A 13,263-nucleotide genomic window follows, 5' to 3' on the forward strand; every position below is an offset into this window, starting at 1 on the left:
CCTTCCGTCGCTGGTAATAAATCAAATGTGCTGCGCCGCTACACGTCGCAATGGAAGACGATGAGCGGCTGCGGCCCTTCGTGTTTCTCATGACGTACATGCTGCTAAAGCGCCGCAGGGACGTCAACAACGCGGACGTACAGCGGCGCAATGAGATCCAAAGGCGCCTGAGACAGCGGCAGTACTTCTTCCAGAGGCAGAGAAGAATGATGATGGTCAGACTGCATGATGATGTTTGTGTTTCTGGGGAAAAACACTTAACGAAGTCGATATAGTAATTAGTTAAAGGCCTAGCTGTTGGTGTATACTTGGCAAGATTTAGGACCTCATTCAGGCTCCTTGTCAGTGTACTTATGTGTTCAATAAACGTTCACGCTCCTCAAAAATCACTTTTATTTTGTCTTCACAGATGATGATAGCAGGGGGCATTCGCTCCAACTCTCATATCCGCACCCGCCCTTGGACCACCGTCCCCAGCACCGACTGGTGGGAGCGAGTTGTGATGACGGAATTCCAGCCCTCCGACTGGCTGGATAAGTTCCGTATGAGCCGGGAGACCTTCTTCTATATTTGCGACAAGCTGCGTTCCCGCCTGACGCGTCAGGACACCAGCTTCCGTTTGGCGCTGCCTGTGGAGAAACGCGTGGCGGTAGCGCTGTGGCGCCTGGCATCCAACGTGGAGTACCGCACCATCAGCGCTCTGTTTGGAGTGGGCAAGTCCACCGTGTGCAAGTGCGTGCGGGACATGTGTCACAGCATCGTGGCGCTGCTCCGCGCCGACTACCTGCGGCCTCCCGCCGAGCCCGAGCTGGAAGAGTCGGCACGCTTATTCCTCTCCCAGTGGGGCTTCCCGCATTGCGTGGCCGCCGTGGCCACGTTGCACACAGCAATCATCACGCCGTCAAGCAACGCGTCCGACTACATCAATCCCGCCGGCTGGCTCTCAGTTATGTCTCAGGTGGGTGCTGTCCATCATTTTGTTTCCTACACTGCTTGTCTTTATTAGGGTCGAGCCTGAGCCACTGCGAGGAAAAAAAAAAGTGCTATTTGTTTTTGACGTGGCAGGTGACAGTGAACGGTCGCGGACAGATCTGGGACATGTGCGCCTGTTTCCCCGGTGGGATCGAGCCGGCGGAGATCTTGCATAAGTCGGCGCTGTGGACCACGGCAGCAGAGGGCGGACTGTCGCCGGTGCCGCCGTCTTGCTTCATGGGAAGACAACTCAAGTAAATATTCTCAACGGACCTGGCATTCTGCTTCTATAAAAAAAAAAATCCCTGCCTCAGAGTGTGCCATGTGGTTGCTTCACAATGTTCCGCCTGTCCATTTTTAATGATGTTTTGCTTCTGTCAGTTACGTACTACTGGGTGAGCCTTGCTACCCGCTCCAGAGCTGGCTGCTGAAGGCCTACCCAGAGAAGCGGGCCACGCGAACCCGCCCGGCAACGCTGAGCGAGCGGCAAAACCTCTTCAACCGTCGGCTGCGACGTGGCCGTCGCGTGGCCCAAGAAGCGCTGCTGCGGCTCAAGGCGCGCTGGCAGTGCCTGAGCAAACGCAACGACTGCGGCCTGGACGTGATGCCCGCTATGATCCGGGCGTGCTGCATTTTGCATAACGTGTGCGAGTCGCACGGCGACGCCTTCAACGGCGAGTGGCTGGCCCAGGTGGCCGAGGCCGAGAGCCCGCAGCCCGTCTACGCCGAGGTCGAGGCTGACTCGGACTGCAGTCAGGACGAGGAGGTGCGCCAGCTCTTCTGTGACTATTTCCAACAGAATGACTGACTCGGACGGACTCCTACAGAACGTGTACATATTTTGTATTTGCATTATGTGTTGCCCACTCTGCATCCATTGCTGGTAGGGGGAGCCTCCCATCTGTGGTCCCTTCTGAAGGTTTCTCATTTTTCCTCAGTCTAACGGCGATGTCGAGAATAATTGACAACCGTGGGCATTGTGAAGGATTTTATTGTGCTATAGAAATAAATTTGACTTCCCTCATCATCAGCATCATCAGGGTTTATTTATTATTTATTAGCTAGCAGAACAGATATAATTTTCATCAAGATAATATTTGTGCGTGCGTGCGCGTGCATTGGTTCCACCCACCTCGTCCGCCCAATTGGTCTCCATGCATCCTTCCTCCTGTCACTCCGGCTTCTCCTCCTCCCTGTTATGCATCAGGTTGGCGGACACACTCGCTGCCCACCTTGTTCCAACAGCGGAGACCACCTCATTTCAGGCTCCATTTTAAACGAAAGGAAGGAGGGGGGGGACAACCTGCATGCCGCATTCTAGCGTGAAAATGGACCGCATTGGAGCGATGGGCGCCGCTATCGCTACATCATAAAGGCGGAACCCCTCCAAGCTCCACAATCACTGCAGGCCGCCTGTCGGTCTTTTTGAGACGAGAAAAAAAGAAAGGCGTCCGCGGCGGGGGGCAAGATTCGAGAGGCGGCGGTGCCGTCCGTTAGTTCGGCGTTTACCCGGGCGTTAGCCTACTAGCATCGGCTCCAGATTTGTGGATGGACGCGATAGCGCCGCAATCTTCCCGGAGATAGAATTGACATTTTGCACGAGAAACAGGCGAGTTGCGCATCTGGCAGTGGAGGCTCCCCGCCCTTCTACTCGCCCTCTCCCGACTCCCTACCGGAGAAGACCGGGGACAACTTGGCAGCGACGCCCCGAGCTGCTCTTCCCCTCCCCCTCCTCCTCCTTCCCTGGCCCGGTCCGGTCCCGACAAGACCACCACCAAGCGACCCTCCCCCTCGCCCCACGTCCACGCGAGGACCGCAGCTGATTTTTTTTTTTTTCCTCCTCGCTGAGGGGTGGCGGTGGTGCCGGTGGTGGGAAGAAAACGCCGTGTTTTTCGGGTCCGAGCGGGGCTGGCTAAACACAGCGGAGGGGATGACTCTGGAGTCCATGATGGCTTGTTGCCTGAGCGAGGAGGCGAAGGAGTCGAAGCGAATCAATGCCGAAATTGACAAGCAACTTCGCCGAGACAAGCGAGATTCCAGGCGGGAGCTGAAATTACTTCTTCTCGGTGAGTGCAGCGTGTTGAATCACTGTCATGCATCGTCTTTTTCCAAAAGATATTTTTTTAAATAAAAAACTTACCTCCTTGGGGCCTTCTTCTTCCCAATGCTAGCAAACGTGCTAGCTGGGAGCCAAGGGAGAGTAGTGTTATTTCTCTCCCAACATTCATGCATGTTTGACGTTGCAAGTGGATATTATCCGCTTAAAAAAAAACGCCTAAAAATTAGATCTGGTGCAGGAGGACAATTTGCATTTGGTGTTATTAGTGGGAGTGCATGTTTTGACTGGGCAGCTCCATTTCCATGTCGAAGTTATTCAATAAAACAGGCCACCACAGGCTAGTTAATGTTATAGACGAATCGCCCCCGCAGATAAGCGTTTGTCATCAGATGAGACATTTAACCTACTGCTCTCCAGGTTCCTCCTTCTTGTTCCTTTTTAAACATGCACGGTGGATAAATGGTTTGGAAGTCTGCATCGCAGTTTCAGGATCCAGGGTCTCAATTCCTTGCAGTCCTATATTCCAGGAATATGCATGGTAGGTTCATTTGTAGGGCTCGTCTCGAGAAGAACCAGGACTGACATTTGGATTCATCCGAAACTAAAGAACGAAAAGTAGCCTGACACGGAGAGGTCACCAAGATCACGTAAAAAAGGTGCTTAGGTGCACAGTACACTTTTCGGACAAGTCTGGCCAAACTGGACCAACCAGTAAATTATCAAGTTTTTTTTCCCCCACATCTTTTTATTCTTTATCCTCCATCCTCCCATCAGTCTCGTGAAGGTGGTGGTACATCAGGCAAGGAAATTAAAAAAAAAATCCCCAAGCAGTACGGGTTAAGTCTTTTCCGTGAACGTCCGGATAAGGACATGCAAAGGCCGGATTAGCGCAGGAGGTCGTAATAGGCTTGGTTAAACACAGCCGCCGCTCAGACTTTGAGATGTCACTGACTCCTATTAGCCCAGCCCCCCCACCTCCTGCTATTATTCCCAGGCCCGTGGCGGAGCTCGAGCCCCCACAACTCACTGCAGGGAGCAGGAAGAGTCACAAGTGTCATTTATAGAATGGCAAAACGTAATGGCGGACACTTGAAGCTCCCCAATGTATTCTGGTACCATTTTTTTTCTCCCCGATACTGTCAGATACTCCCTAAACTTATCGGACAAGTTGAAATCTGTTGTGCAATGTAAAAATAATCATCTCAAAACACTACTTCTTAATAATAGTGTGTCAACTAAGCTAAGCTAACGCTAAATCTTAGATTCTTTGAGGTTCTGTCAAAAGTGCACAATGAACGCAGCACGAAGAAGAGCAGAATTAGCCATCTTAGCCCCTTTTTTTTTTTAAATAACTGGAATCGCTCTGCAGTGTGCCCACAATCGCTCGGTCACCATATCAGGTCATGCAGGCAGCTAGCTTCCTGCTTGCACACACCACTGGTTTGCCTCTACTTGGTCAAAACACACCCCAAAAAAAAGTTTGAAGCTTTGACCAGGCTACACAAACCGCTCAAGTTTGTAGTTCGTCTTTCGAATCCTCATCAATGAGGTCCGATCGGTTCTGTCTCGATGGTATCGGCGATTGGTATCGATTCGGTCGTCTTTGGAGAGAGGATGAGGGGTTAGCTCGGGGAAGCGATGACCTTCCCGTGTGATGCCAGGCCATCTTTTTCTTGGTCATATATGGCAATAAGGTTCTTCCAGTGCTGCTCCTCTCCGTGTGTGTGTGTGTGTGTGTGTGTGTGTGTGTGTGTGTGTGTGTGTGTGTGTGTGTGTGTGTGTGAGCTAAGGTGTAGGTAATATTTTGAAAGAGCCTATAAGGGAGCGTCCGACACGGCAGCAGGGAAGAAGACAACCGTGACAAGTTGGACAGCATATAAAACAAGCCGCATATGAAATAAGCCGTTGTCTCCGCTCTCAAATACTGTTCGCCAAATTTTCCAAAACCACGCCCCACTCAAATATTCCTCAAATGCCACTACTACAAGCGGCAAAAAGGATGCTACATTGGCTAGCAATGTTAGCTATCGTCCGGTTAGCACGAAACGGATTCCTAAACGGGGGCATGGCTGATTCTCGAGAGGTTCGGGGCGATTGAGGCTACATGGCGAGCGTCCCACATACTGTCGATGTCTCGTGGCAGGACGTGGGGGACAAAGCCTTGCCAGTTTCTTCAGGGCATTATTATTTATGAAGTATTCAAAAAAAAAATGTCAAAACGAGAAAGAGGGTTACGGAATCATCAATTAAAGCGTTTTAATTAGTAAGCCTGACCTCAGATAAGCCTAAATTCGACCCCTTCGCTAACTGAGTTTTAGCCTCTTCTTCATTTTATTTACTGTCTGCTACAAAAGAGAAGAGAGGGTTGAAAAAAAAGACACAAGCGGAAAAGCAAAAAAAGAAAGACAGTAAGAGGGGTTGCCATGGTGACAGAAATATGGCTGCTCTTCAAAAACCTTGAATGTAGGTGGTGATGAGATGAGTGTGTTTTACAGATAGCACGCATGTGCCCGATCCCGCTTGGATTCACAAAGTTGCCACGCGGACGCACAAAAAACGAACCTCAAAGCGGACGGCTGCATTTGGGAATCGCTTCTGAGGCTTTTTTGATTTCGATGCAAATATTCGTTTTGGCCTCCAGTTGATTTTTTTTTTTACTTTGTATCTTCCCTGACGATAACGATGCTAAAGGAATGCTAAGCCCCGCCCCCTACTCCCCCGCTGTCACCTGTCGTCGCAAAGTTGGAATGTAGGCCAGATTAATTAACGTCATTAAATTAGCGCGCCCTCCCCCTCCTTAGAAATCATTCTGGTGTGTGCTCACTTTTCAAGGAGCCCATAAAAGCTAATTAGTCAATTTTGAGCGCTTGCTACCGATTAAATCAATCAATTTGAAATCTCAAAAGAGCAATTTTGGAATGGAATGATTCAGATGGTGCAGTAAATAGCAGGATTGTTTTTTTTTTTTTTTTTTTTTAACATCATGGTACGATATAATGTTATGCACACCCCAAAAACTATTTTTCTGCTTTGAATCTCAGGCACAGGAGAAAGCGGCAAGAGCACCTTCATCAAGCAGATGAGGATCATCCACGGCGCCGGCTACTCGGACGAAGACAAGCGAGGCTTCATCCGCCTGGTTTACCAAAACATCTTCACCTCCATGCAGGCCATGATCCGGGCCACGGAGAACCTGAAGATCCCTTACAAATACGAACAGAATCGGGTAAGAAGCGCGATCGTCAGATGGTTGCGCTCGAGATTGAGTTCTTCGCCGTGTGTGTAGTCCAACGCCATGCTGGTGAAAGAAGTGGACATCGAAAAGATCAACGGCTTCGATCAGCACTACATCGTCGCCATCAAGTGCTTGTGGTCCGACCCGGGGATCCAGGAGGCCTACGATCGGCGCCGAGAGTACCAGCTCTCCGATTCTACCAAATAGTACGTCAAAAGTATCACGACTGTTTAACCATCGGGAATCAACTACGAAAAGATTGTCCGTGTTTGCCACATGTATGTATATCTCCAGCTACCTTAGCGATTTAGATCGGGTGACCGCCGCCGGCTACGTCCCCACCCAGCAGGACGTGCTCAGGGTCCGTGTTCCCACCACGGGCATTATTGAGTACCCCTTTGATCTGGAGAATGTCATCTTCAGGTACCCCTGACGTGATACCACCGCACAAATCCACTGATGGACGGAAGCTAAACAAATTGGAAAAAAAAATGGTTTAGCTCAACTAGATAGACATCAGTGATTTGTGTTTCGTTGAGGTTCTGGCTTCCAGAACCGAAAGCAATGGCTTGCACTCTCGCAACCACCTCATGTGTGATGAAGAGGGCTTGCAACTGTGTCAAAGATCCTTCAGGAAGTTGGACAAACTGACTTCCTGTCCTCCTTGACTTGCCAGTTGGTCCAAACCTTCTTCATCTGCTTCCAAGTGCGGACTTTCCTTCTACTTTTGTCACTGATACCACCATCACTGTCAGCAAGAGAATTTTTTTTTTTAATCAAAATTTTTTTTAAATTAGAAAAACTTGAGGAAAAATGCTAACCCATTAGCCAATTGTCGCTACTTGTGTACCACATTCAACTTTGAGGCTATCAAGTTCATGCATGATTGAAACAATGTTGGTGGACCAGTGACACGGACTTCCGCTTTGTTTTTTTTCTTATCTGAATGTTGGCCTTTTTTTTCCGAGGAGCTTCCTTGACAGGATCGAGCCACACTTCCACACTTGGCAGCGGGTTGCACAAATTGGCTGTCACGCTTTATGTAACTGTTTCCTGTCTTTCTTTTGTGTCTCTGTCTGTCTGTCTATCTGTTTCTCCTCTCTGGCCGGCTTGCCTTGTAGCTATCTTTCCGATCTGGATCGCATTGCAGATCCCAGCTATCTTCCCACTCAGCAGGATGTGCTCAGGGTGCGCATTCCCACCACGGGCATCATTGAGTACCCCTTCGACTTGCAGAGCATCATTTTCAGGTAGAAAGATGCCTCGGCAGGCTCGCGGCAATTTTTTTTTTTTTTTTAAACTGACACCAGTAACTCGTTCCCCCATAAGACGTGTCTAAAAATAACCCCCCCGCCCCTCGATGTCTACTACTACTACAATAATCGAAAGCGAACACAAAGTCCTACATTCTGGTGCCCGATGGTGGTAAATGGGTCAGCTCCTCATCGTCTCTTTTCCTTTATGGCTGGCATAAGAAACCAGGTCGTCCTTCCCACATTGGAGGGACGCGCTATTTTTGGGCAACGTGGGTCCTGCAGGGCCTATAATGGCACCAGATCTCAACGGACCGCAATGTCCCGGGCCACCACTAGAGGGCAGCCTTGCGCTGACCAGGCTTCTTCACCTGGTCTTCGGGTTCGCACCTGTGCGTCTGTTTACGTAATTAGCCGCTCAAAACGGTGTCAACGGTATCACCGCTTGACAAGGGCGCGTAAGAGGTGTGAAGGATTCGAGTTGAGTGAAGACTTAATGAAACTGGGACCTGAATCTCCCCAAAGATTGACAGGTGACCTCATCAAGGAGAAGGACTCTGGAAAGCTGAAAGCTCTCGAGGATACGCGCGACTATTAATCAGTGGTTCATATCACCAAAGACGGATTAAAGACACCTTCTGGTGTTGACGTTACACTTTGCAAGAAGCGGGTAACAGATGAATGCCTTGACTTTCGCCAAGCGGCCGGCCGGCATCCATTTTGAACTTAATTGCCTTTTTCAAAGTGACGATGCCTCGGTGGTGGCTTGCATGACTCGCTCACGCGATCGCATAACGATCTCTGCTTCGTCTGCTTCTTAAGGGGTTGAGTCCATCGTGTATTCATTTGGCAAAGAAAAATTATCCTTGGACACTCTTGTGTCCATGTCTCGTGTAAACAGTTCTCCTCTGATGGATTCAAAACCTGTCGAAGCAAACCTTTCTTGAAGCCGCCTCAGGATACCTTTTTGAATTATAACCTCGCGTAAATAGTAATTTGCACGCCCTGGCGCCCACCCTGTAGGATGGTGGACGTGGGCGGTCAGCGCTCAGAGAGGAGGAAGTGGATCCACTGCTTTGAGAACGTCACTTCCATCATGTTCCTGGTGGCGCTCAGCGAGTACGACCAAGTCCTGGTGGAGTCCGACAACGAGGTCACGCCCTGACAAACTGGTTATTCAAAGTTCAAAACGTGGTGGTTGACAATAAATATAATTTATTTTTTTGCTCATCAGAACCGTATGGAGGAGAGTAAAGCTCTTTTCAGGACTATCATTACCTACCCCTGGTTTCAAAACTCCTCCGTCATCCTCTTTCTCAACAAGAAGGACCTGTTAGAGGAGAAGATCTCCTACTCTCACTTGGTGGACTACTTCCCCGAGTTTGATGGTAAGCTTGCAAATTGGTCCAAAATGGATTATATTTTTTATTTGTTTGAAAAATATATTGAAAGAGGAAATAATTTTAAATATATATATTTTAATTAATTTGTTAATTTTAATCACATAATCAGGTAGAAAAAAAACCCTCCATTTTGGATTTTTCAAAATGGTTCAGCCCGACTTTTCCCATACGCTGTCCTGCAGGTCCGCAGAGGGATGCGCAGGCGGCGCGGGAGTTCATCCTCAAGATGTTTGTGGACTTAAACCCCGACAGCGACAAGATCATCTATTCCCACTTCACGTGCGCCACGGACACTGAGAACATCCGCTTTGTGTTTGCCGCCGTCAAGGACACCATCCTACAGCTCAACCTCAAAGAGTACAACCTGGTGTGAGCCCACCACAAGCCCCGCCCCCTTTCTCTCTCCTTTTGCACAACCTCCTTTTTCGAGCGCGCTCGACTTTTAACGCAACACACACAAACTCGCACACACTCCCTTTTTTTTTTTTTTGCATTCAGAAACCCCCCCCCAGCCAAAACAAACCAACAACAACAAAAAGGAAACACCGCCTGCCCCTCTCTTGCGTATTTTTGTGCCTGGCACACTCGACATTGACCGGAAGGAACGCCGGGGGACGAACGCTAAAAAAACGGGGCTTGGTCTCCGCCTCCATATCGATGAATGTACCCACCAGTGTGTGAGAAGTGCAATTGTGGAAAAAAAAAAAGGCAAAAACATGAAAACCTCTTAACAGTGTAAATATATAGAATATTAGATATCAGGGGTGTCAAACTTATTGGAACGTAAAAAACAAAATAATTGTCAATTTATGAATGTAATTAGATACGAATCAAACACTGGCGGAGCTAGAGGGGGGGCAGCGGGGGCACTGGTCCCACCCGGATAATTGACTTTTGGATTTTTTTTAATTAATTTCTAAAAATCGAACATTTATTTTCACCTCATTTTCTACATGAGCATAAAAATTGTCCCACCTCTACAACATGGTCATACTTTTTGGAATTTCAAATTCATCTGCTTCTGATGTTTGACACCCCTGGTTTACGTCAAGGTGTTAAAGACAAAGCACGAGAGGGGCAAGATCCAAATCCACTTGATTCCTGCTGACCTTTTTAAAAAATAATAATTTGTCGCTACGGCAATTTTAGCAAATTGTAACTTTAAGGAAATATTTGTTTGAAAAAATTCCATAATTTAAATTAAGAGAAGTATCTTTTGGGAGTTTTTTTTTGGTGCAATTTAATTTTAAGTTGAATGCACAGCTTCACCCCCCTCTAGGATTCACAGTGACAATCGCAAACCTGCCCCCCCCACCAGGAGAGTCCATCACCCCCCCAATCTTCTCACTCCACGCTATCCAATCAGACGCTTCCTAACGCTGTCGCTCACTCATTATTATATATCAGGATGTGCTTCTGTTTACTTTTTTTTTTTTTACTGTATAGTCACTTTGTTTTTAAAAGAAAACAAAAAAATATGGTTTGCCGTTGTCGAGTGAGGTGGGCAAAAGACAAACCTTCCTCGACATCTGCAAATAAGTGTGATGTATGTGTATATTTGTTTGTAAATACATATACACAACAGCCGTGTACAAAAATGCTCTGTGGTACACCGTCTTTGGCATAAACATGACGACAGAAAAAAAAAAAAAGTTAGCTTCAAAGATTTTTTTCTCTCTATCAATAGTATTGATACTGTGATTATGGCTTTTTTGCTGATGACGAAAGCAGACGTCACAGAGCCAAGTGGTCAATTAGCAGTATATATATAATATGGTGATGATTTTAAGTCATTTTTTTATTTATCTAATTTATGGACCAGGTTTGAAGGTGTTGATAATTTCAACTGTGTTTAATTAATAAGGCTTTCTCTTTGTTTTTGCTCACGATGGAGCCTCACTTGAGTCTGAACTGCTGTTTAAAAAAAGAAAAACAACAAAAGGAGGGGGAAAAAAAAAAGCAAGGAATGTCTGCTATTGTAAGGACTGTATTCAGTGTCTGCTTTTTTTTTTCGGGGCCGATTTCCATTTGTTGACATTAACTATTTTCTATTTTAAGAAGCCCTCATGTTTTTTTTTCAAGGTGTTTCCTCTGGTTTATATATTTAGAGACAGCTCTGTAATGCTTACCTGCCTAAAAAAAAAAAATGTATATTTTAAACAGTGTTTTGGATCGGTTGGCGCTGTAATTTTTTTTTTTTTTTCCGGCATTTTTACAGGCTTGCTTTACCGGTGCCAGTGAAGTATCGATGAACTTTTTCTTCAGGTGACTTATTAATTCGTCATTATCATGAAGGGCTACCACAGTACATGCAGAAACAGAGATGCTGACTATGAGTAGAAGCCGAGTGTTAATGCAAACCAAAATGATGTTTGGCCCCGCCCCTTTTCCAGTCACAATCATGCAGTATATTTATGTATTACAAAAACAAACCTTACAGCCACAATAAGTATTTCCATGTTCGCCAATTGCCAAGAAACTGTTGGCCAGAACACAGAACTGAAAACTATTTTTGTGAGATTAACGTTGTAGGAAAATTATCTAGATATTGAATTCATTTTTTCTCACTGTTTTGATAATAATGATTACCTAATGGAATTAATTTAATTTATTGCCCCGTCTTAATCATATCCATCCAATTTACTGGCCTCTTGTCACTTTAACCTTATGATGTTCTAGGGTTTGGTAACCTGCGGTTTGTGGGCCATATACATGTGGCCCGTCAAGAATTAATTTTTTTCTTAAATACACGAATGTTAATCATCTTAAATGGGTTCCTTGCCCTTAAAGCTGTCAGAAATTGGTGCAATTTTTAACAATTATACTGAAAAATAAAAAGCCATTCATAATAGGAACCACTACTGATTAATGTTGTATTTAAACAAGATGGAACCCAAAGGCTGCTGCAAAAGCTAAAAAGCAATCAAAAATGTCTTATGTAAAGATGGCAAAAAAAAAACAGTATGATTATTTTAAAAGATAAATATATAACAAAAATATTTCCAAATATCCCCTGAGCTAGACGCTATAGAAAAGTGTACAAATATCCGCCTCATTTTTTTTGCACATAATGGAGGGTACGTTAAAATAAAAAGTAATTAGAAATACACATTTACTTCTTTTTTTTGTTGCCAAAAAAAAAGCTTTTTTTTTTTTTTTTTTTTAGTACTTAATAACACGTCTTCTGCTTGTGCCACGGTGCCAAGGACCTCCTTTAACTGTTAATTGCGTGTGGAGTGAAAAATGTTGACTGACAACCATTGTATTATTTTTTTTTGCTAGTTTGTGTTGCACAGTGGTGTACTATTTGGCACATTTTAAATTTATACTGAGGGGCAGTATTTGCATGACACTTGTGTTTATTTTTCTCACTAAAACGACAACTTTTCTCGTATTTGTTGCCTTGATGCTCTTGTTATTCTGTATTTAAAAAAATGACCAGAACACTATTCTTTATATGATTTTAGGACCACTTCCCATCCTTGCTTCTTCCTAAAAGCTCAGCTGTAGAATGGTGTTTTTTTTTCTTCATTGTAAATCTAATGTGTGTAAAAAAAAATCTGATGTGTGATATGAGCGTGCCAGGCTCTCAAAGTGCCAACACACCACTGCCAACCTGAGATGCCCCCTACCCGCGTGCCCTCCACCATTTTCTTTTTAAACGATACAACACCAGAGACTCAAAAGGATAGATGATTAAGTGGGTGAAGATTATATTCTAAGAGACATTTTTAAATAATAATCTGCTGTTTTTTTTTTTTTTGAATAAGAAACTGTAATTATAATTACTGCATGTACTGTTTTTTTTTGCAAGCGAGGGGCTTTGGATGTATTGACTGAAGCCTTTTGGCTCCGGTTGGCCGTTTATCGATTTACATAACTCTTTGCCATAATTTTTAATGTCTTTTCATGCGTTTGTTTTGTTGTTTTTCTCGACCACTGTTGCCTGATCCTCATTCAAACATGATGTATGGTCATTATCGCCGCCTTCTAAACAAACATAATGACAAGGTTATCTGTTTTAAACATTGAAATAAATTTGTTCCTATACTTGCTGATCATGTGTGCGGCTGTTCTTGAAACAAAATAAATAATAATAATAATAATAATAAATACACAACATACTGAGTGTTTTTGAACGTAGCAAATGTTTTTTGTCGGCAATAAACTTTGTATAAGTTTTAAACTGGCTTTGCAACTGTTGGCAACCTTTGACGACAAATAATTTACAACTACGAAGTCTCCATAAAATCAGATTCTGCGAATTTTAGGTAAATACGGGCCCTGGCCTACAGTTGCCAAGCAACTGCGACGGTGAGGTTGGCTTCAGTTCGCCTCTTC

The 13,263-nt window shown here is 45.3% G+C and overlaps 2 protein-coding genes across 4 annotated transcripts; both read left to right on the forward strand.

Annotated features, from left to right (window-relative positions):
* The first annotated feature begins 11 nt into the window (after positions 1-11).
* Positions 12-2,002, forward strand: LOC148384978 (uncharacterized). The gene is made up of 4 exons (XM_088399968.1): positions 12-215; positions 410-958; positions 1,066-1,226; positions 1,354-2,002. Exons 1-4 carry the CDS (start codon positions 51-53, stop codon positions 1,778-1,780), a joined length of 1,302 nt encoding a protein of 433 aa, XP_088256094.1. The 5' UTR covers positions 12-50; the 3' UTR covers positions 1,781-2,002.
* A 135-nt stretch (positions 2,003-2,137) lies between these two features.
* On the forward strand, positions 2,138-12,980 carry LOC148384979 (guanine nucleotide-binding protein G(q) subunit alpha). Of its 3 annotated transcripts, XM_088399969.1 has the most exons (8): positions 2,138-3,038; positions 6,073-6,257; positions 6,318-6,472; positions 6,561-6,689; positions 7,388-7,516; positions 8,543-8,672; positions 8,754-8,907; positions 9,105-12,980. In XM_088399969.1, exons 1-8 carry the CDS (start codon positions 2,903-2,905, stop codon positions 9,293-9,295), a joined length of 1,209 nt encoding a protein of 402 aa, XP_088256095.1. In that variant the 5' UTR covers positions 2,138-2,902; the 3' UTR covers positions 9,296-12,980. The 3 variants fall into 3 exon arrangements, with proteins under 3 accessions (XP_088256095.1, XP_088256098.1, XP_088256097.1); XM_088399972.1 differs by lacking the exon at positions 6,561-6,689 and having other exon boundaries at positions 2,139-3,038; XM_088399971.1 differs by lacking the exon at positions 7,388-7,516 and having other exon boundaries at positions 2,141-3,038.
* The last annotated feature ends 283 nt before the right edge of the window (positions 12,981-13,263 follow it).

This window comes from Syngnathus floridae, chromosome 16, assembly GCF_059516105.1.
Source record: "Syngnathus floridae isolate MCC-2025c chromosome 16, RoL_Sflo_1.0, whole genome shotgun sequence".
Taxonomy (NCBI): Eukaryota; Metazoa; Chordata; class Actinopteri; order Syngnathiformes; family Syngnathidae; genus Syngnathus; species Syngnathus floridae.